This window comes from Caloenas nicobarica, chromosome 7, assembly GCF_036013445.1.
Source record: "Caloenas nicobarica isolate bCalNic1 chromosome 7, bCalNic1.hap1, whole genome shotgun sequence".
NCBI classification, from domain to species: domain Eukaryota; kingdom Metazoa; phylum Chordata; class Aves; order Columbiformes; family Columbidae; genus Caloenas; species Caloenas nicobarica.
The window spans coordinates 11,995,412-12,016,482 of NC_088251.1; the positions used below are offsets into that span (position 1 = coordinate 11,995,412).

At 40.8% G+C, this 21,071-nt stretch overlaps 1 protein-coding gene across 1 annotated transcript in view; it reads left to right on the forward strand.

Moving 5' to 3' along the window:
• Positions 1-21,071, forward strand: part of SORCS1 (sortilin related VPS10 domain containing receptor 1) — a 288,127-nt gene that overhangs the window by 217,554 nt on the left and 49,502 nt on the right. The window contains exons 9-16 of the mRNA XM_065638462.1: positions 3,604-3,783; positions 8,208-8,354; positions 15,047-15,149; positions 15,635-15,711; positions 16,918-17,009; positions 17,862-17,969; positions 18,998-19,115; positions 20,920-21,050. Of these exons, the coding sequence (XP_065494534.1) occupies positions 3,604-3,783; positions 8,208-8,354; positions 15,047-15,149; positions 15,635-15,711; positions 16,918-17,009; positions 17,862-17,969; positions 18,998-19,115; positions 20,920-21,050 (956 nt within the window). The remainder of the gene's footprint in view (positions 1-3,603; positions 3,784-8,207; positions 8,355-15,046; positions 15,150-15,634; positions 15,712-16,917; positions 17,010-17,861; positions 17,970-18,997; positions 19,116-20,919; positions 21,051-21,071) is intronic.

Consider the following 21,071-nt stretch of genomic DNA (forward strand, 5'->3'; position numbering starts at 1 on the left):
TGCTTTGAACCAGTTGTCTCCTTTAGCACACACTTATTTTTCAACTGTCCACCCTCTCAAAGAGATCTCTGGAGAGCCAGGGAAAATGCACTACAATTAAATTGCAATGTGTTCTCAGAGAATAGGAATTGGAGCAATACATTCATATTATCTGACCGAAAGAAAAAGACAGATATTTAAGGAGATATGATGATTTGTCACAATCTCAGAATATCTTCAAAGACCAAAGAGCTACGTTTGGCTTGGAAGGAGCTACAGTGGAACTGTGGCTGTCTAGGAGGCCGCTATCAAAGAAGGATAGCTGCTTTTATTAAAAATGCACAAAGCGTTATACTATTCAGGGAACTGAAACAAACAGTTCCTTTTATGCCTAAATTCTCTTTTATCTCCTTCAGCTAAGAAAGTGGAGCCAAATACAGTAAACAGTACTAAGCGACTTCTGGAATTGAAAATGGAAATATCAAGATTTTGTCTCTACATGTGTCACTCTTGCAAAACTGGAGGAGGGTGATGTCAAGCAGCTTTGCAAGTGATACTGCTGCTCAGGCAGGAATGGCCTATAGCAATTCAAAACTAAAATATTCTTGTTCTTGACACTGATAGTCCGACAACCAGTTTGATTAAAAGCCTAAATGAACTTGAAACACTCTCTCATACAAGATGATGTCTGCACATGTTCATACAGGCTGTGTCAACCCTGTAAAGGGTCTTTATTGAGGCATAATAATTTCTGCAGTGATCTGTGTGTTGGTACTACCTATTCTATACCACAGCAGCACAATGTGGGATCTGTTGCAGACTCTGTAACGTCACTCATGAAAATCACCTTAAATGTACACAGAGAGTATAATTACTTTATTTTAGACCAATGCTCTGGGCAGACATCTGTGAGTACTGAAGGAATCCAAGCAATTTCTATTTTAAAAAGACCTGTCCTTAACTGGCGCTGGGCTGAATACTGATGGGGTGGGCACGTGTGGTACCTCTGTTTTAAATTCATCACCTTCTTTCAACCTCAGGATGCACATCCTGATGGAAGAAGCAATAACCACAACAAAAAAATGCTTAAATACAGACCTTAAAAAGAGCTGACAGTCCCAGTAATTGACAGGATAAAACAGACATTACACATCCCTGCTATTTAACTTGCCAGGAAGAAAAGTTCCATGACCAAGTGCAAAAAGGGCAGTTGAAGCATGTTTCGTAATTCAGAAAGCCTTGTCCTTTAGTCTTTTGAACAGACACCTGATCAAACCCATGTCCAGCATTGTGCTCTTACTTTTGTCTTTGGAAAGGCAAGAGGGGTAGATAGAAGAACTGCATATTAATGTCATTCTCCTGTGCGCGGGAAGTGAGAGAGGAAAGCTCAGGCTCTCAGTAGGCAAATGGATGGGGAGCCCCTGAAGATGACAATGACTTTGAGAAAGGTGACTTACTTTACCTTCCTGTCCTCTTCCTTTTCTCTAGGGAGGTGAAGTGAACTTCTGTTGTAGTAGTGGAAGATGCAGTGAACTTCTTGCTCCATATCAAAACGAAGGCTGTCTTTTAGTATTATTCTCTCCCTGTGCACCACCCCCTGCCCCCCCCCCCCCCCCCCAAGAAAAAGCAACCCATACCCTGAAAAAAAAAATAGAAATTAATATGAAATGCTGACTATTTTTAGTTTTCCCAATGTGGAAACCAAACAGTTCTTGATATTGGTCAAAGACCTGTTTGATGCCCAGCTACTGATCTCTTTCCATCAAAGCTTTGTATTGTTACTGCATCTATTGGACAAGGCCATATTAAGACGAAAACTTCATTGATCCCCAAAGGCAAACAGTTGGAACACTATCTTTTTTTACTTTCTGCACTACGTATATTATGCCAATTCTGTCCCAATCTCTGATTCTCCAGGCTTAAATTCCTTCAGTCCTACCGGAATCTTCTTTAGACTTGCATCTTACAGCATGATCTGATCAAAACTTGGAAAGCATCTAATGGATAAATTATTTGCTCCTTAAGCATTCCTGAAATTGCATTTAGTTTTCCCTGGTGTTGATCAAAATATCTTTTTACTTCTCTCCCCTAGTTATTGCAAAACTATTGATTAAAATGGTAAGTTAATGAAACTGTTTGTTCACCAGATAAAAGAAGTTTTACTTATCTCTATGTTTAAATAGAGAAGTCTGCCCATGTATATGCACATCTGCAAAAATTTAAACTTGAGATTAGAGCTGTGCTAGCCAGTGCTACCTGAAGCATATTGGGAGCACCTTCTCATGTAGATGTACCAGCAGATTGACTGAGGTGACAGTCTGAAATAAGGAGACTCTGACAAACAGCTGTGACAGTAACTTCTACTAGCACAGCTGGAGCTAGGAGAGGATATCTATTCACAACCACAACTGGTAGAAGGCAGTGGGATTTATATTGCCTTTCCTGTTGCCTCAGGATTTAAGCCAATCTCTTCCTCCATAAAACCAGCCTGTCTTCTGGGATATATTTTTCTCCAGCGCAAAGAAGCAAGTAAATCAAGTGAATATTCATCCTCTCCATACTCAGATTGGGATCTGGATGAACAAACAACTGTTCTGAATCTTAATTTCAACGTGAATCCCCTTTCGAGTTTATAGATCAGATTTCCTCATTATATTTTTTTCATCTTTATGTTACAAGGCTCCATCTGGAAGTATTAATTCCCCCTACAAAACCACAAGAAAGTAAATTTTCAGAGACTATTATTAACAGAAGCAAGAAGTAGCATCAGCTTTCAAAGAGTATATTTTCCGATAAAGTTCCCAGTTTTGCATATAGAAAGCCCTGGCTGAGATTCATGGAAGCAGAATAACTTTGGGATATCTGCCCAAAACAGACAAAACAGCTGAATCTTCTGGGAATCACCTGGTGCTAAGAAACTTGCGTTTATTTTCCTACCTCCACAAATGTTTATGGCATCAAAGAATTCAGGGTGCCTGTGCTGGGCAGATAGAGTCTAGGAATTTCATTATAACAATCTCAGTGGGTTTTTCCACTGGATAATACTTTTTCCAGGCATTGAAAGACAGAAGTGGGTTTAATAGTTTCTGTTTTTCCTTTAATTATGCAGTATTTTCGTTGCTTCCTGGCTTTTGTAACATGCAGAAAAAACAGAGTAAACCAAAACCTCACTCATAACACTAGTGATCTAACTACAATTCCGCTCTTTACATCTAGTGAGGATTAGAGTTTTCTTTCTGTTATATTTCTCGTGGGGGTGGTTAGCACAGTGGGCCAGGGCCCACAAACAAACAAAAAACATGCAACACACATCCTGCCCAAACAAAGTACTCATTAAAATGAAAGTGCTGGGGGAGACGGGGGAAGCGATGCCGTATAACACTGTACTGCCAATGTAAATCTTCAATTAACACCTAACAAGTTAATTACTGCTTTGAAAATTGGCAGAGGAGAGCTGGTGTAAAATATTCCTGGATGGTATTACCCGCTTACAGCAGTGCTGTCTACAGTTTCTGATTAAACTCCAGCCTAAATAGATCCCTTGCTCTTCTGCAATTACTTTGGTGCCCTTGGAAAAGACAGAGCAGAGCTCCCTCTAGTAACCTTCCTCTTTTCTTTCCCCAGGACATGCATGTTATCAGCACAGATGAGAATCAGGTGTTTGCAGCTGTACAAGAGTGGAACCAGAACGACACGTACAATCTGTATATCTCAGACACCCGAGGGGTGTACTTCACCCTGGCCTTGGAAAATGTCAAGAGTAGTCAAGGGCTGGAGGGGAATGTGATGATTGACCTCTATGAGGTATGTCATGTCTCCAAACATCTCTTTCCTATCTCAGGAGGTCACATGATGCCAGTGCCATTTCCCTCTTGCACATCAGTTTTGTTATATGCATGTGAACAGCAGAGCCAAAAAAATGACTAAATGCATAGTTTTACCACTTAAGGGCCTCAGTGCAATCAGCCGAGATTCAAAGGCTAGGTTTGTACACGGGTGTTGAATTTAGGCTCAGCCTAATATTGTGAACAGATTCACTTCTGTACTCTCCTGTAGGTTTTATCAGGTGAAGAAGAGCTCGTGGCTCTTTCATGCATAGGAAGATAGGCATCAGAAGGTGTGGTGGAATAGTTCACTCAGTCCCTAAGAGGAACTTTTTCAGTTTCTCAGCAAAAATCCTGCTGATCCATATTGGTCCAGCCTATGGCTCTGATAGTTGCCAACACTCAGAATATCACCATTCTCCAGTTTTTGTTGCATTTCTGACAGCATAATCTCTAGTTTTAGAAGTAAGGAGAGCCAGCAGTTTTCAGCTATCTTTGTCACCTTCCTCAGCTTGGACAATTCTGGGAACTGAATTGGTTTTAGATACACTCTCTTGGGCTATCCCATGAACACGGAAACTCTCCTACCTCGTCTTGATGTCCCTTTTACTCCTGAGCCTTTTCCTGACAAACAGAGTCTTCCTAAGCTCACCAGTAAGAAGGTCAATTTACGTTGTCTTCTCTGACAACTGATCCTAAATACAGGACTTTTAATGTGCTACTCTTGCTATGCTGCCTGTTTCACCTCTGGAGACAGCACTCAGCTAAGTAGAAATTCAGTCCTCAGCTGCTGTTTTGAGGGTCAGCTTTTCCTTTCAGGTCTCCTTCAGGGGGTTTTCTGACCATTTGGAATAAAGGCCAGGAACTAATCCAAATTCCTTTGAGAATGAAGATGCTCCCTGTATTTTCCCATCACTATCTGAATAGTAGCTCTGCTATATAGTTTGTCTTCAGCTGCCCTTTACTTGGAAACCACCTTGAATTGTCCAGAGAGCCCGAGTGTTGTACATAAATGCCTATGAACTGTAGGAGGATGGGCACTGGCATTTCAGTCATTTTGAGATTTTTACTGTTAATCTTTCTTCAATGCTGGCAGCCCATGGAAATACTGTTGCCTCTTATTACTGTCAGTTGGAGAAGCAGTTTCACTGCATTATGTAAAGGTGTCCTACATCCCAGGGGGAAAGAAAAGCCTTTGTTTTGTTTTATTAAGCTGACACCACACAGTAACCTGGATTGAAATTGATGGAATCAGACTTGTAGCATCATATCTGCTGATTATCTAGATAGAAAGAATATTGGCTGACACTGAACTTGGCACAAACCTTCCTTTCAATTTGATGTTCTAGCTGGAAGGGAACAGAAGGCTATCCAGCATGATACTCCCAGTACGGTTGTTGCAAATGATGAATGCTCTAAGGGTAAATGGGGATGAAGATGAGAGAAGAAAAAACTCCATAGATAAATTAAGAGGAAGTAGAGAGATTACAAAATTAGTCCTTCTGTGGTGACAGCAGCATATTTCATTATTGTACATGCAAGCAAGATCATTTGAGGAGATGCCAGAAAGAGACCTGTTAAATGTGTGTGTGTCTGTATGCATGTTTGTCAGGTGTTAGAAGTAAGTTCATCTGGTTGCATTGCAGTGAACGTGTTTGTGGGTGTAGATTCCTAAAGCAATTCTGCAACAAGGAAAAATCTACTCAGTGCATCTCAATGGGAAATTGCACTGGGCATGAAGAGAAAATAGAAGTTCTTTCATGGTGCTGCATCATGTTCTCCCTTCTCCTATCCTGTAAATCATCAAGACCCTTTCACTGGGAGGCTGTTATTTCAATGTATGGGCTCTTCTGCTGTTGGACCTTGTAGAGGATGAGAAGACCACTCCTAGAGTGACACTCTTCACCCTCCTGCCTGTTGGACGGAGCAGGGTGTAAGAATAGCTCTTCTCTCCACCACCTTCCAGTGCCACTTCATAAGTAGCACATTGGACTCGGCATTCAATGGGTCTGCAGTCACAAAGGAGCTGTCCTAGAGACCATCTCCTAGAGCAAGGGAAGAGCAAGAATCACTGGCCGTTGGGCCTGAATGCCCTTTCTAGTTCCTGCACCTCTCCAATGATGCAGTACAGTTCTGCTCAGCTCTGTAGTTGGATTGGTCCACAGAAAGAGAATCCTCCCTGTGGGAATCCATGCCTGAAGTCATAACAGACCAGGAGATGTGTCTATAGCTATGGTATATATGCCTATTACTGTGGGATTTATTTTTTTGTTTAGCAGTATGCATCTTAGATAGGAAGTGTATGTTTGATGTATGAAGTTGGAGACGGAGGAGTAAAGAATGTGAGTTGTGTGTTCAAGTGTCCTGTGTGAATCTTTCACTAAAACCGTAGACAGCATTTGTACCTGTAGACAATGTATTCAAGGTGGTGAGGTCTACAAAGTCTGTGTGGGAGCTGACAGAGTGCTTTTCTCTCTGACCACTTACTTGCATGAGTCTTTCTCTGTTATGATTTTATGAACAGCACAGATGAACATTGTGTGTATTCTGGCTGTGTATGCAACATGTGTATCGCTTCCTACTGAGAGAACACAAACGTGTAGTGTGTGCAGTCTTTTTTTAAGATAAAGCTGTCCAAGACTGACAGTATAACTTACACTTTGCTTTCTCTGGAAAGGATTCTGAGTCCTGGCCCTTTACTAGAATCATAAAAAGAAAAATTCACAGGATTTCAGAACACATTTATCACCCAATATATAAAATGTTCTTTAATAATTTATGGCCAGCATTTCACACGGACTCTATAATACAAATATTTCTGGACAACAATAAAGAAAATTACAAATGGAGCAATGGGCTCTGGCCTCTGGTAGTAAAGGCAGAACTATGTTATTTTTCCAGCTCTGTCTGTTCATGCAGTATCACTGGGAGATGGAGTACTCTTGTCTTATCAGGGTGCCTCTCTACAACAACAAAGAAATCTTGGATATTTAGTTGGACAGTACCAAACAGTCCAGCTAAGTCATTGAAAATATTCTCTTTTTATGTTTATATCAACAATAACTTAGTTAATTACTTAATTTGAAGACCATTGCCCACTATAGCAAGTCAAGTCTAAGTCTTTATGTAACTTCAAATGAAATTCACTGCCATTGTTCAAGGAGAAAAGTGCTATTCAAAGTGACGAAGTACACCAATGTTTTGTACCAATGCACTGTGCCCTGGTAGTCCCACAGCATGTGACTAAAAGTGCAATAAGGTCCTACTCACTGGGAGCTCTTGCATCCAAATCCAGCCACATGATTAAATCAGTTGAGCTAGAGCAAATTCTGAATCTGCCGTGTAACCATTTGCCACATGATGCCATTTAAGTAATAATCGCTATGAATAAAAAGTGTCTCAATGAATGATTCTGTGTACTAGTTCTGCACTGTAAGAAGAGACGAGGTGGATGACGGAACAGACTTGCTGGAAACCAAGAAGTTTCTCACTTCCCCCCTCCTTATACCAATTTCGCTTTCCTTTTTATTGCAGCACTCAGATTGCAGAATGACACCCTAACAAATTCATTCGCGAGCTGCAGCAGCTATTGGGCTATTGATTTTCAGTATGCTGAGAAGATGGGAACATTCTGCAGTGTGAGCTGTGATTTGAGGCTGAATTTTTTTCTCCCCACTAAGACACTTTTGGGCTTGTTTCCAATGTGAGTCTATTGGCATCACGTCTTTACAAAATCCTCTTGCAGGTCTATGGAGTAAAACATCAGGAAAAATGAAAGGGTGAGAATCTCATTGTTCGCTCTGTAACTAGCGTTCTGGGTGGCCTTGCTTTTAAGTCACCAATGCTTTAGTTTCTTCAGAATATGAAACTGTAATAAAAATACCTCTGTGCCCCAAGTTGTGCTGTTGAAACACTGATGATTATGAAACACATTAGGATTCTTAGATGAAATGTGTTAAGCAGGCTGTGTGAGAAAAGAAGCACTGAACTGCAAGTTTATGCATGCATTGCCATTTTCTTTGCAAGGCCAAAATTGCTGCTGTTTCCTGCTACTGCAGTGCAAGAGACAAATAATTGCCCTGTACATATTTCATCCTCAGGGGGAAGGATGCCTACACAGTGGAGAGATTGTCAGTTGACAGATAAGGTATTGGCATTGTACCATGCACCCATGCTCATTCTGAAATACAAACTTTCTTCTCCATTTGTCAGTTTTCCACCTGTGATAGTCTTAGCTTGTCCCCAGCACCTCATTTTACCTTCCTGAGGTGCTCCTTGGCAATTCTTGCCCTGACACAGTGACACAGCCACAAGATCCCTGTTGGATTTGCCAGGGCAAGAGACACACATGCACAAAACCTGCCTCGGCTTGATCTATTTTTCAGCCATGTCAATTTTTCCTAGGTAGCAGGGATAAAGGGAATGTTCTTGGCTAACAAGAAGATTGACAACCAAGTGAAAACTTTCATCACCTACAATAAAGGGAGAGACTGGAGTTTGTTGCAGGCACCGGGCACTGATCTGAGAGGAAACCCCGTTCACTGCCTCCTAGTAAGTACCTGGAGGGGAACTTGGGGGGTGGTAACATCCCAGAACAATCTTTTTCTGCCAGATAACACAAGAAGGAAAGGGCAGTTCCTCTCTCCATGTGGTGTATCTCATGGAGGGAATACTGCACATTAAAAGTACGGTACACCAGGCTTCAGCTGCCAGGTGGTATTGTAAGAGCCGGCGTTGTAATTTAACTTAATTTAATTTCTGGAACAAAAGGAAGCATCGCAGATCAGCTTCCTGCTGCACAATTGATGATCTCCCCTTAAGCAGCAGATGCAGCTGGATGTTGTTTCTGCGCAGTTGATTCTCTGGACACTAGATGGGAGGAGTGAGCTGTTGTAGCTCAGGAACTTTCAGGGACCTCATAACTTGAGACAGGCTCAAAGGAGAGGTCTGATTTCTTTCAGGCCACTCTGTAAGCAGTATTAATATTTATCATTTTCTCTTTGAGCCCAGAATTGAGAATTGACACATTCATCCAAATATTTGTATAGCTATATGTTTGGTGTATATTGTATTTGCCTCTGAACTTATTGATACAGATCAGCATAAATATAAATCTTTAATCATCATTATATACAAACAGTTTCCAAGAGTGAAAGTGAAATATAAGCAGTGTAAATAGAGTTGGAGATCTCTCTCAAAAAGAAAACTTAGGCCAATCTCGACATGTTTTTCAGCTGATATAATCTATACATAGTAGTGAGGTAATAATCAGAACTCCAGCCTTTGGGATTCTCAATAGCTTTTATGTTACAAAAATTCTAACATGGTTCCAGGCAGAATCAGGAACACTACTTACACTGCTCTTCTTCCTGCTGTCCTGTACCTGCATGTTATTTTCCATCGGGGAGGGAAGGGGGTGTTTCTCATTTTGAGGCTGTATGTTTGTTAGAATCTAAAAATCAGCATTATATTTCATGTATTGTAGTATGTAGGGGAATGCTGCAGTAATCTCTTAAATGGACTCCATGTGTTATTGCAAGAGCTGTTCAAGTAACTGGTTTTTTTTGATTGAGCCAAAATGTAAGCCTTTCATTTTCTTTCCAGTTTGGAAAAAAAGAAATAGGGAGGACAGAGGGTCAAACAGAAGAGGTATTTCAGAGCATGTCTAAATTTGCGTGGGTTTGTTTTCTTCTTCCAAGTTTTTTAAAAATGTAACTAAGGACATTTCAAAATTAAATCTTTCTATAAGATGAAAACCAAAAAGATGACATTGAGAAAACTTCGCAGATGTAAAACAATTGAGTTTTTTGGAAGGGGCAATGTGTAGAAGCCTTTGTGTTTCAAATACATTGTAATCTAGTTTTAATTCAAGTGAACGTATCTGGTAAAAATCGCCCACCTTCACCTTTTCAAATTATGACCAATTTTATCAGGAAAAAAAAAATTTATTATATGATATGATAGTGTAATATTTTGGGGGGCTGGCAAGGCAGAAGAAATAAAAACCATGCGGGCAAGTAAAAGAATCAAAGTATACGCTATTCTTTTTCTATAAATTTGAAGTTTGACTTCTGAGAAAAGGTCTTTCTTGGTATTGTTGTGCACTGCTGAAGAGAGATCTGACTTGCCATTGTGGTTAAAAATGAGCCAGCAGTACTGCTCTGCAGGGTCCTTATGGAACAGTCATTTGCAGGAACCATGTGTTTTATACACAAGCGTATGCCGCCACTGCGGTTATCCACTGCATAGTGGAAGTGGTCCTATGACTGTGTATAAATCAGGACTGGATGGTTCTTATGGAGAGAGGGAATTATGGCTCCACTACACCTTCCCATCTATGCCGTATCTGCTACTATACTCATGGGAACCTGAGAGCACAGTTTCATTTTATTTGAAATGAGACCAGATATGCCTGGACAAGCTGGAAAAAACTCCCTTGGGGGTGGTAAACTTGAACAAGCCGGGCAAGGGGTCATGAGGAAGAGCGGAAGCGTGGGCACTTGTAGGGACCCACTGAGACGTGACCCAGAGAAGCTCTTGGTTCTCTGTGGATTGCCTTTACACCCTTGCAGCTCCACTGAGTGCTGTTTAAACACTGGTTCATTTTTATTTTGTTCTCTGTGCAATGGTAGTAGTTGCCTGAAGAACTGCTTCCAGCATTGAAAGCTTGATGTAGGCTTGTCATTCTGTTTTTGCTGGAAAGCAACCCACTTCTTAAATGCTCTGTGACTTGGGCTGGGGTAGGCATCTCAGGTCCACAGGTGTCTGCTGAAATTGGACCATGATTTCAGGGTGGTAAGGGACAAATCCTCAATGAACTTAAACTGTGTAGCTCAGTCTTTGCATTTCCAGAAGAATGGGAAGGAACTTCATCAGCTCTTCCCTGCGGTAACGCTAGAGGAATGAATAGCCACGCTTATTTTTTCTTCTTCCCTTAACATCATGTAAAACAGGCAAAAAGCCTCTTTCATTGCCTGAGCCTGTCTGCCTCCTTCAGGCTTAGGTTGTCAGAAGCTAGTGGAAAGGTAGCAGAGCAGAGATCATTAGCTGAACATACAGGGTCTCAGGTGATCAACTTGCAAATTTGCAAGAAAGGAAATACATGAAATCTGAACAAAACTGACTTGTTAGGTCTTTTACAGGAACAGGCAGTCTACCTCAAACAGAAAGGAAGTATAGCGGCACAGAAAATGCACCAAAACCACAAAGTAAAACAGCAGTGCTACAAGAGAGACAAGCTATTTAAAAATCCGATTCGAGCTTCACACTTAATGGTGGGGGCAGATGAAGGCAGAATATGGAGTGCAAGGAAATTTTCAAAGCAAAAGCACTGAAAGTATTCTGTATTTCTGGAAATAAGTCAAGGATCCATAATGATGTTCTGCTGAGGAAAAGCATGGAGAAAAGGAATTGTTCCCTGCTCTAAGGCAAATCTGTTCCTTGTCAGTGTGACATAGCTATAGTATTTAAACAGTTCACAAACTCCACTCACCTCTTTAGCCATATTCTGTCTATCTCTGCATCGCCAGAGGTTTCACCTCCTTACAGCAATTGCTCCTCTTCCATCTACATATTGTTCTTGGCATGATCCTGATTCTCCTTATGGCATAGGTAAGAGATTTCCTAACAGTCCATTTTACATCTAGCTTAGCTCCCGTCCTTACTCCAAAGCAGTTACAAATGCTTTCACGCCGCTGGTTTTCAGCATAATTGTCTCTAGCAATATCTTGGGACACAGCAATGGATGTATATTCCAGCTTGCAGGCAGAATGGGATCTGCCATTTCCCAGAGTGACGGGAAGGTCCTCAGCCTCTGAGTGCAATGCTGTGTTCTTTGTGCATCTGGTCTTTAAACATAAGCTAAGGGAGAGTTAATGCAGAAATAAGTACATAGCAGCTAAGTTGGCAGCTAAGGAGGTTAAGAGGGAATCTGGTTGAAACACAAGGCAAGCCAGACGGAACCATCCCTCTACTGACAGTACGCTTGAGGGGTTTTTTTTCAAAGCAACTCAAAGAATCTTTTGCATTTTTTGCAAGATGGCTCTGAATAATGAGGATGGAGGAAAGCTATGAAATTCCATCTAATCCCAAGGTTTTCTTTTTCTTGTTTATAGCACTTGTTTTCTAAGCTGAATGCGTTTAGTCTTCATAAAATAGCTGTCACGGTATTATATCCCAAAGATGCTGGTTTTGTTTGACACTTACCTTGTGCTGTGAAGTGGTTAGCTGAGAAGTAATTCTATCTTGCAAGTTATGGGCATCTGTCTAGGATAGTTAATCAATTAGCTTTCAAGGATGGTCTTGTGGTTAAAACACAGGGCTGAATCTCAGGAGAATCTTGATTCAATTTTTAGGCCCATTTCCAATTTTGTATGTGACCTTGGGCAAGTCATTTATTTTCTCTGTGCCTCCCTTCCCTAGACATCTGTTTATTCCCTCCCACATTTTGTTTGTCTTGTCTATCTGAATTATAAGGATTTCAAGACAGAGAGCCTTTTTTCATAAGGGAGGGCATTCATGCCATCTGCTACAGAATAATTTAGGCATCTAAGTGAGATGTTTTGAATGTCTCTCCTGGAAGTGTTTATCTCTTTTCATTGCTCCTTGCTCTTGCAGGTGAGCAAATACTCTGACTACCCTTTGTTCGTGAATGGTATCTAGCATCATCCTTGTGATATAATAGTTGGCCCTACTCCTGATCAGGGACAGTCGCTAATAGCTGGTTTGTGTGTGACATGCCATTGAAGATGGTTCAGCTGGGCTTTGCAGAACTGCCAAGAAGTGTGTTTGTGAGTATTTATGAGAAATTTTACTAAAGATCAATGAGACTCCTGAGAGGGGAGCATGGAAGTGCTGGCTTGAAAAATATTAAGCAAGTAACAAACTCCAGTGTGACTGTAAGAACAATGGCAGTGAGCAGATCAATGGGCTATGTCACTCATGGTTTATCTTCTACCTGGGTTGTAAATGCTCCATGGCAGTGGTTGTCTTTTCCTTGGTGTCTGTGTAGCATCTAGCACACCCGGGTACTAGGCAATGACAGGGAAACCCAAAACTGGTGATTCTGATGATAATTATTTCAGTTGCCTATTGGTAACAACAAGAAAGATAGAAACAACCAAAGGATATTCTAGAAAACAAAGCTGAGGTAATCTGTGTATGAGTTAAGATGTGGGAGCTAGAGGATGAACACAAAGGGACCAACAGTTACGGTGGAAGACAAACTAGTCTGGAAAACTGTGTCAGTGAACTGTATAAGGATACAGATGGAGGAAGTGTACGTCAGGGATGGAGAAGAGGGTGCTGCCACAGTAAGGATGTGAGATGGCCATGGGCAGTAACTTTAGGTATTTGGCTAGAGTGGGGAGGTTGGTTTTTACAGCGTACCCAATTGCCAATAGAGTTTCTAAGCGTTACTGCACTCCAACCAATAAGAAGTCATGCCACTAAAAATACTCTCTCTCTGCTTAGTCAGCTGACTGGCTTTTAATATATGAGATACATATTCCATTTCAATATACTATATCTGTGAAATGAGGAAAATTTGAAAGAAAACTTCTGGCAGCACAAAGATTTGAGTCTAATGAGGTCCAATCTCTGTCAGAGTGGGGAATTGGCTCAGTTGCTGCCATTAGCCTACTCTCCTCAAAATGCTGAAGTGGGCTTGGAGTATTCTGGTTCTAAAAATGTGTTCTTTATTTAGTCTTTTCATAATGTATAACAATGGAAAAGTAAAGAATTCATGCTCTTGCCGTGCTTTTCCACTTCCTGCATGCATGTCAGCTCAATTTGGTTTTCACTCCCTTGCTGCGCCCCCGGGCTGCTCCAGCGGCTGCCCTCACAAGGCTGTCAGGTGGAGTTAGGCTGCTCAGTACATTCCATTTGGCAGGTTGTGTTCCCTTCTGCACAAACCACGTCCTCTTTTCCTGTCTCATATGTGAGAGCTTCCATCCCTCCTCACCACTCTTATCCACCTTTGCCAAGAAAAAAAAAAAAAAAACAAAAAACAAACCAACCTCCTGCTGTTCTCCACAGGGAGGTTTTCAATTCAGAGTCATAGACACCTACCCTGAGAAGTGGTGGATCAGTGGGCTTCCTCCAGTGACTTATGGGGCTAAGTGTCCTGCAGAAGAAGCCTACAAAACTTTCGGGACCGCAGACCTAGCCTTTAGACAGCTGATGTTAGACAGAACGACCTGCCTCCTTACAGCCTGAAGGTCCTTCTGCCCAGCCTCTCTTGCTCATCTTACAGGGTCATGCAAGCTGAAGCATGGGCTTTGCTTTATTTGTGTTCCTGTGTGATGTCTTGAGCGGGCCAGTTTGCTTCTGGTTTTCTTGACAATATTTTTCCACCTCACTTCTCTTAGCATGTTTCATAAAGGACTCTTCAGGAGGTTTGGAAGAAAAAAATGCTGAAAATAAAACCCAAGAGATGGCGAAAGTTTTCAGCATTTTCGGGATTACCAGACTACAGATTTGGAGGGAATTATTATGGCAACTTTGGAAATCTGCCTGTCTTACCTTCCTGCTCACCTAATTTATTCTGTACCATTCCTGTCTATCTGAGTACCTGACATACAAAATCAATAACAAACAGGTGAGGTTTTCATAGGTGTCTTTGTATTGAAATCTCAAAGGTCGCATCCAGATGGGGTAATGAAGCATTTTATTAAATAACTTTTAAACAAACACTTTCCAGTCTTGGTATTTCTTCTTAGTGCAGAGCAGAACAGAGTCATGTGTCAAAAATACTCAGAGTCAAAGAAATGGTATGACACTGTCTGAATTAAGTTGTTTCTCATGGCTAATTAGTGGTGACGCAGCACCACACCAATAGGGTTATATTGCCTCTTGTTGCAGAGATAACTTGGGCACTACCGCTCTGGGAGTCACTTCATATCTGCAGCCTTGCTTGCTTCTCAAGAGAGCTAGGAGCCAGGGAGCTGGGTAGTCCTTACCATTACCTGCTCTTGCAAGCCTGGTTGCCTCCTTTGTGGGTACAGCCTCAAAGATCTTGTCCTTTTGAGGGGGTTTCAGCCTAGTGAATTAGTTTCCCAGTGGGAATAGGTTGCATTAGAAAATGATAGTGAAGCTCTCACAACAGAACCAGGATGGTGGCCGTGCCTTTCTAAGGGTGGCTGACTGCATCAGCTGGTAAGTAATACAGGAAGATGCTGTATATTTCAAAACCTTTAGGAACATGTTGTGTCTGCTTTTTACTTTTATTTCCCCTTTCTCCATAGCCCTACTGCTCCCTTCATCTTCACCTGAAGGTCTCAGAGAATCCCTACACCTCAGGAAACATCGCCAGCCGAGACACTGCCCCTAGTATTATCGTAGCTTCAGGTATGAAATATTTAAAGATTGCCTGTGTATGACATGCAAACACTAACAAAATCTTGAGTTTGTGATGGGTGTGGCAGGTGTTGACTGGATTGTGGGCTATCACACCATCAGTATTGGGAAGGAATACAGACTGTCAAATTGGAAGTCCTTATGGACCTTCAACTTGTCATGTTTTAACGGAAACTGGTCTTCAAGACTGAGGAGATCACTTCTAGTCCTCCACTCCCATGAACATAATATTAAAATCAGGGCATTTCCTTTGCATATGGAGGTATGTAGAGCTGTACAGATTGGATCCTTTACATGTATTTTCTTTAAACTGAAAGTCTTTCCCCTTTTCCTCTCTATCCTCTCCCTTTCCCTCTTTCTCTTCCCAAAACTGGAAATTTTATAATCACAAAAGGTAAATAAATATATTTTCTCCCCTGATTTGCTAATTCTACTATTTCTTAGTGTTACATCACTAATCAATGCTTGTCTTACAGGTAATATAGGCACTGAACTATCAGACACTGACATCAGCATGTTTGTTTCTTCTGATGCTGGGAACACTTGGAGACAGGTAAATGACACAGAATCACAGGTTTAAATAGTAATCATACAAAATTGTCATAAAAGTAGATTCAAACTGTCACTTAGTGTTTGTTTCTTTTGGTTCAGAGTAGCTTTTTGTGAATGTTTAAAAAAGCATAATTTTCCCTTCCGAGAAGTAGAGATGCTCAAAGAAAAGGACTGAATATATCATTAGACTTCTTATAACAGAAAATTATTTTTATAATTCTACTCAAGAGTTTGACTTCAGTTTAAACCTGTAGCAAAGTAAATAGATTAAAATATTAATACTAAGGGGAGAAAATGTGTTTCTGTTTGCTGTTGTTTGTCCCCTATAACAACCAAACCGTTTTTCTCTTAGTCCATGATTATACTGTCCTGAGAATCTGCAGTTGCACTAGTCTACTATCCCTCACTTGCGTGGGACTCATTTCACCTAAGCTGAGTGGTCCAAAGTTCAGTGTTCCTATAAACTGATTATTTTGCCTTGCTCTTAAGTTAATGGAGAAAAAGACAGAGTTCAGTTTATCTTGTTCCAAAGCTACCTAACTTTCTATTAATTGTGGAAAGAGGCTCGATGATGAAGTTAAATTGAGTTCCTAACATCTAGTGGAACCCCACCTGTTAACAAAGCATTGCTACCCTTTAATATGTTTATCCTCAGAACAGGAAATTCTGTTATTCCTATTTTCTGGATGAGATATCAAGTCATGGAGAGAGTGACTTTCCTAGACTGACAAATGCTGCCATCTAAACTAGAGAGCAGATGTTTGCAGAAAGCCAATACAAAAGAGACACAGGAAAAGGAAGTCTTTAAAAATATTTGATATTCCAAGAGTATAATTATTTTACAATCTCTGACCAGCCTTCATTTTTCCATATACATCACTTACATGAGAGAAGGCCAGGTACATGCAAACACATGCAGAAGTTCTTTAAACAAAAAAAAAATCTTATCAAAAGGAGGGAAATTGTTGATCCTTGCAAAAATTCATATTTCTAACTTTCTGTGAAGGAGAGACAGAATGCAATTCCCAAGGATCTGGAAAAACTAAAATAAACAAAACCAAAATAAATTTTAAAAACCACACGCAAAAACCAAACCAACCAACCAACTTCCTTAGCATATACCTGTCATGATCATACTTAAAAAAGTATGATATTTCTTGATACTAAGGAAAATAGATTTAAATAGACTCTTTTTTTTTTTTTTCAGATCTTCGAGGAAGAGCACAGTGTTCTGTACCTGGATCAAGGTGGAGTACTGGTGGCCATGAAACATACATCTCTGCCTATTAGACATCTCTGGTAATAACTCCGTCCTTGCTGAATGTCTGCTGTCCCTGTTTTCAGATGCCAGGAAGGAGGCAGTTAGGCTGCATCCAGAGTTTTCTGTAGCTACAAGCTAGAAAATATCAGTTAGGATACTGGCAAATGTTAACTCAGGTAAAGCTAAAACATCCTGGCAATTCCAGCTTACATAGTTTCAGCTTGACCAGATCTGAGATATCATCAATGTAATTCCACATCGGTTTGACTTCTTGAGTTTGGTTATTTATGTAATATGTATCTGGATTATGGCTTTGTCTTTTAGTAAGTTACCAAAATATTATTTATTTTCAAAATTATTGATTTACTTGTCTTCTATGTGGCAGGCAGCTGTTATGAACCAGAATTTTGTTGAATAGATTCAGGGTTATATAGCCAAAGGCAAAAGTGCTTTCACTTAGATCCACCTCAGGGAAGACTGCTGGTCAGAAGAGACAGAGCTTTTGTGATGCATAAATCTAACCTCCGTAGAATGTCTTATGTTTGGGATCCAAAAATAAGATGCTCAAAATCACTTGTTTGGTTTTTAAAAATCCTAGCCCTAGGTTACATTTTGCCCTTAAAACATCAATCTCTAACATAACTTTCTTAGTTTCTGCCACTTAAGTATTGACCATGGGTTACAAGCATGATGCCAAACAAGCTTGATCAGTGCTCTGATTTATGATGCTTCTCAAAAAAATATTCATTTAAAGGACTAAAAATGCAGTATCCAAGAAGAGAAGCTGCTTTCCACACTTCCATAGCAACTGTAGTGGACTAGAGAATCTCCTCAGATGAAGTAGGAAGAGAGTAAATAAAGAAGATACTAAATTCTGCTTTCTCCACTAGGTTAAGTTTTGATGAAGGGAGATCTTGGAGCAAGTACAGTTTCACATCCCTCCCACTGTTTGTAGATGGAGTTTTAGGGGAACCTGGAGAGGAAACACTTATCATGACGTAAGTGAGCATGCCATCATGCTACTGTTGATGGGAACTGCACCGTAAATATCTTATGAGGGCTGTTCACGACATAATAGCATTTCTGGTTGGGCACCAAACCAAGTGTTCTCTGAAGCCAGGAGTATGTGGTCTTCTGTTGCTAAATCATCAATGTTTATTTGTGATGTTATTAAGGGAATGACAATATGGTTCCTTGTAAGCTGCAAAAACATTATCACTTAGCTTATCAGCATGAAACCTGACTTCTCAAATTGAATGTGATTTAAAGCAGAGTTACTCTTGACAGATAAATATTTGAAAGAAAAATGGTGGATATTTTTATAGCTGTGTTTTTGGTGCTACTCTATTTTTAACTGAGACAGAAAAATGAAGACATTCTTTTGTAAAAATGAATGCCAAAATGTTGCCTGGAGGCTGACTCATGAAAAATTATGATTAGTTTCAATGTGTTATGCTGAGTTCTGCATGGTACATAAATCTGGATTTACCCTGCCGGATATTGTGACATTTTACCTGAGATCAAATTTGCAAAAACAGGAGGAAAATTCAGTTTCTATCTGTAAAAAATTGACTGACCTGTAATAAATAGAAGATGTGTCTTGGAAACTAACCTGAGTTAATAGAGATGCATGAAGAATGATCTCTTCAGGTTCTGATTTTAATTTGAGTGGAAGAGATTCCCAAAGCTCATAATTGAGATATCAAACTCCTGTAGGTATAACTGCCTCCAGCCTCATGTCAAGTTTTCTCTGTATAGTCATTTTGGGGATTGATGTAAGTGGGAGCATCTTGATTCAGAGAATATGTGCAACATGCAATTTTTAAGATGGTTGTAGGTATTAAGGAGCCTAAGTCTCACGTTCATTATGTCAGTCGAGTAAAAAGGCACTCCTACACAATAATCTCTGCTTGAAATCTGTGGGTGACTATACCTCTGTATGCTGGTTGAACCACAACACTCTGTAACTACCAGGCTCCATCTGGTGCTACCTTTTACTGTGTGCTTTTTCTGCTCTATTCTGTAGAGTGTTTGGACACTTCAGCCACCGCTCAGAGTGGCAGCTGGTGAAAGTAGACTACAAGTCCATTTTTGATCGGAGGTGTGCAGAAGAGGACTACAGACCCTGGCAACTCCATAGCCAGGTGAGAGGCAAGGAGTCTGGGATTGACCTGAAGTAGCTAATGGTCCTACGGTTAAAGAACAGTGTGATCTGATGTCTTTTCCTCTGACTTTGGGGTATCAGATTGTCCCTGACTGGATGGGTCTGTTTCGTTACATAGGCATGTTGTACTCAGGTTGCACTCTGTGAGACCCAAAGGATGAACAGCTACCTTTTGGCTTGTTCTGCAACTAATTAATTAAAGGCTGTGTTGAAGAAGAAATAGAGGTTTCAGTCTCCATGCAGGCAATTAGCTCAGACTTATCCAAAGCTGAGGAATGCAACAACAGCAGAAGCGCTGCTGCTGAAAGAGGACCGAACTCCTTCAGCCTAACATCTCCCATCCAGTTTCCCTGTCATTACTTCCTTTCTTTTCCTCCATCCTTCTCCGTCCTCAGAGCCAGTATCTTCTAGTGCTCTCACACTTCTTTTTCCAGATTTCTACCCTCCCACTTCCATTTCTTTCTTACTTAGTTTCATCCTCGTTCCATCTTTCTGAGCAGTGGTACTTCTGCTGGGGGGTTGGGGAATGTTGAGCACCCATGCCCTGTCCTTTGCATCCTGGTTGCAGCTGCTGCATCACTCCTGGAACCATTGCTTAAGTGCCCAACAAGGTAACACGCTTCACACAGTGCCTGTGCCTGCCTTGGGGCACCTTCCCAGCTCTGCCAAGTTTGACACAGCAGCCTGTGTTATAGCAGGTTAGAATAAAATAGGGCCCAAATTCTGCAGTTATATAAACACCACAGGCTCCACTGAAGTCTAAAGCAACACACCCATTTATATCATCAAAGGTTGTCTTTCTGTATATATCTTGCCGGGCAAGAATTTAATAATGAATATGAAATGAATGTAGCTTGACTCAGACTAGCAGCTCACACAAGGCACAACTCCGCACTAAAAATACCAGTTCCAGTTATGACGTAGATCATTAGATGTTGAAAATCAGTACAGCTCCCTGAAATTCAAGGAGGCACAGCATTTTACACCAGTTGCTATTCGGGCCCTTCTGTTTCATGGGCTAATCAAAGCCATGAAAGTTTCTCCTTCCTGCAGTGATTTTAACAGCATGAAAAGTAACAAGTGAGACCCCACTGTATTTTGTTCTTTCTTCTGCTTGCATAAGCAAAAATGCCAAGGATTTTGCAGTACATCCTTGAGGATGTTGGCTTTGGAGCTTGCAGAACTATTTTAAGGAAAGCTGCTGCGGACTCTTGCCTTTTGATTTGCTTTCCATTGAGAAATTACAAGGCTGAGTCCTATTCCCTAGATAGAAATATTTAGCAGGCTGCTGAAGATAGGAGTGAAAAGACAAGGAAGTTTTAGCATCCACATAACAAGTCAGACCCTATAAAACCTGAACTCAGACTCTGTGGAAAGTGTTTACACAATACTAGTTTCTACTGAACAAAATTATTACCAAAGAAATAGACCCTGCTCTGTGTCTCAGATTGCAGAGGGATCAGACTGTGTTTTCAGTTGCTGTGATACCTGATCTATAAGTGAGAAATGGACCTGAATCAATTGCTTATTGACTTTGGAACAAATTCAGAGCTGAATCAAATACATAAGTAAGCTCAGATCATTTCGTAATGTGTATTGGAAAAGCTGTTTTGGTTTAAGTTAAAGATTCAGTAGCTTTAACGAGCTCCTGTGTACTGACATGGCATTTGACTTCCCATCTTCTTTCCTTGAGTCACAGCTCCTATTACACGGGTTTGGAAAAGTGGGGTGATACAAATACCCTGGTGGGCGTCAGAGAAATATATTTTTGCTTTTGTTTCCAGGGAGAGGCTTGCATCATGGGAGCAAAAAGGATCTACAGGAAGCGCAAGTCAGAGAAGAAATGCATGCAAGGAAAATATGCTGGGGCTATGACCTCAGAGCCATGTGTGTGCACAGAGGCAGACTTTAACTGGTGAGCAATGGGCACAAGAAC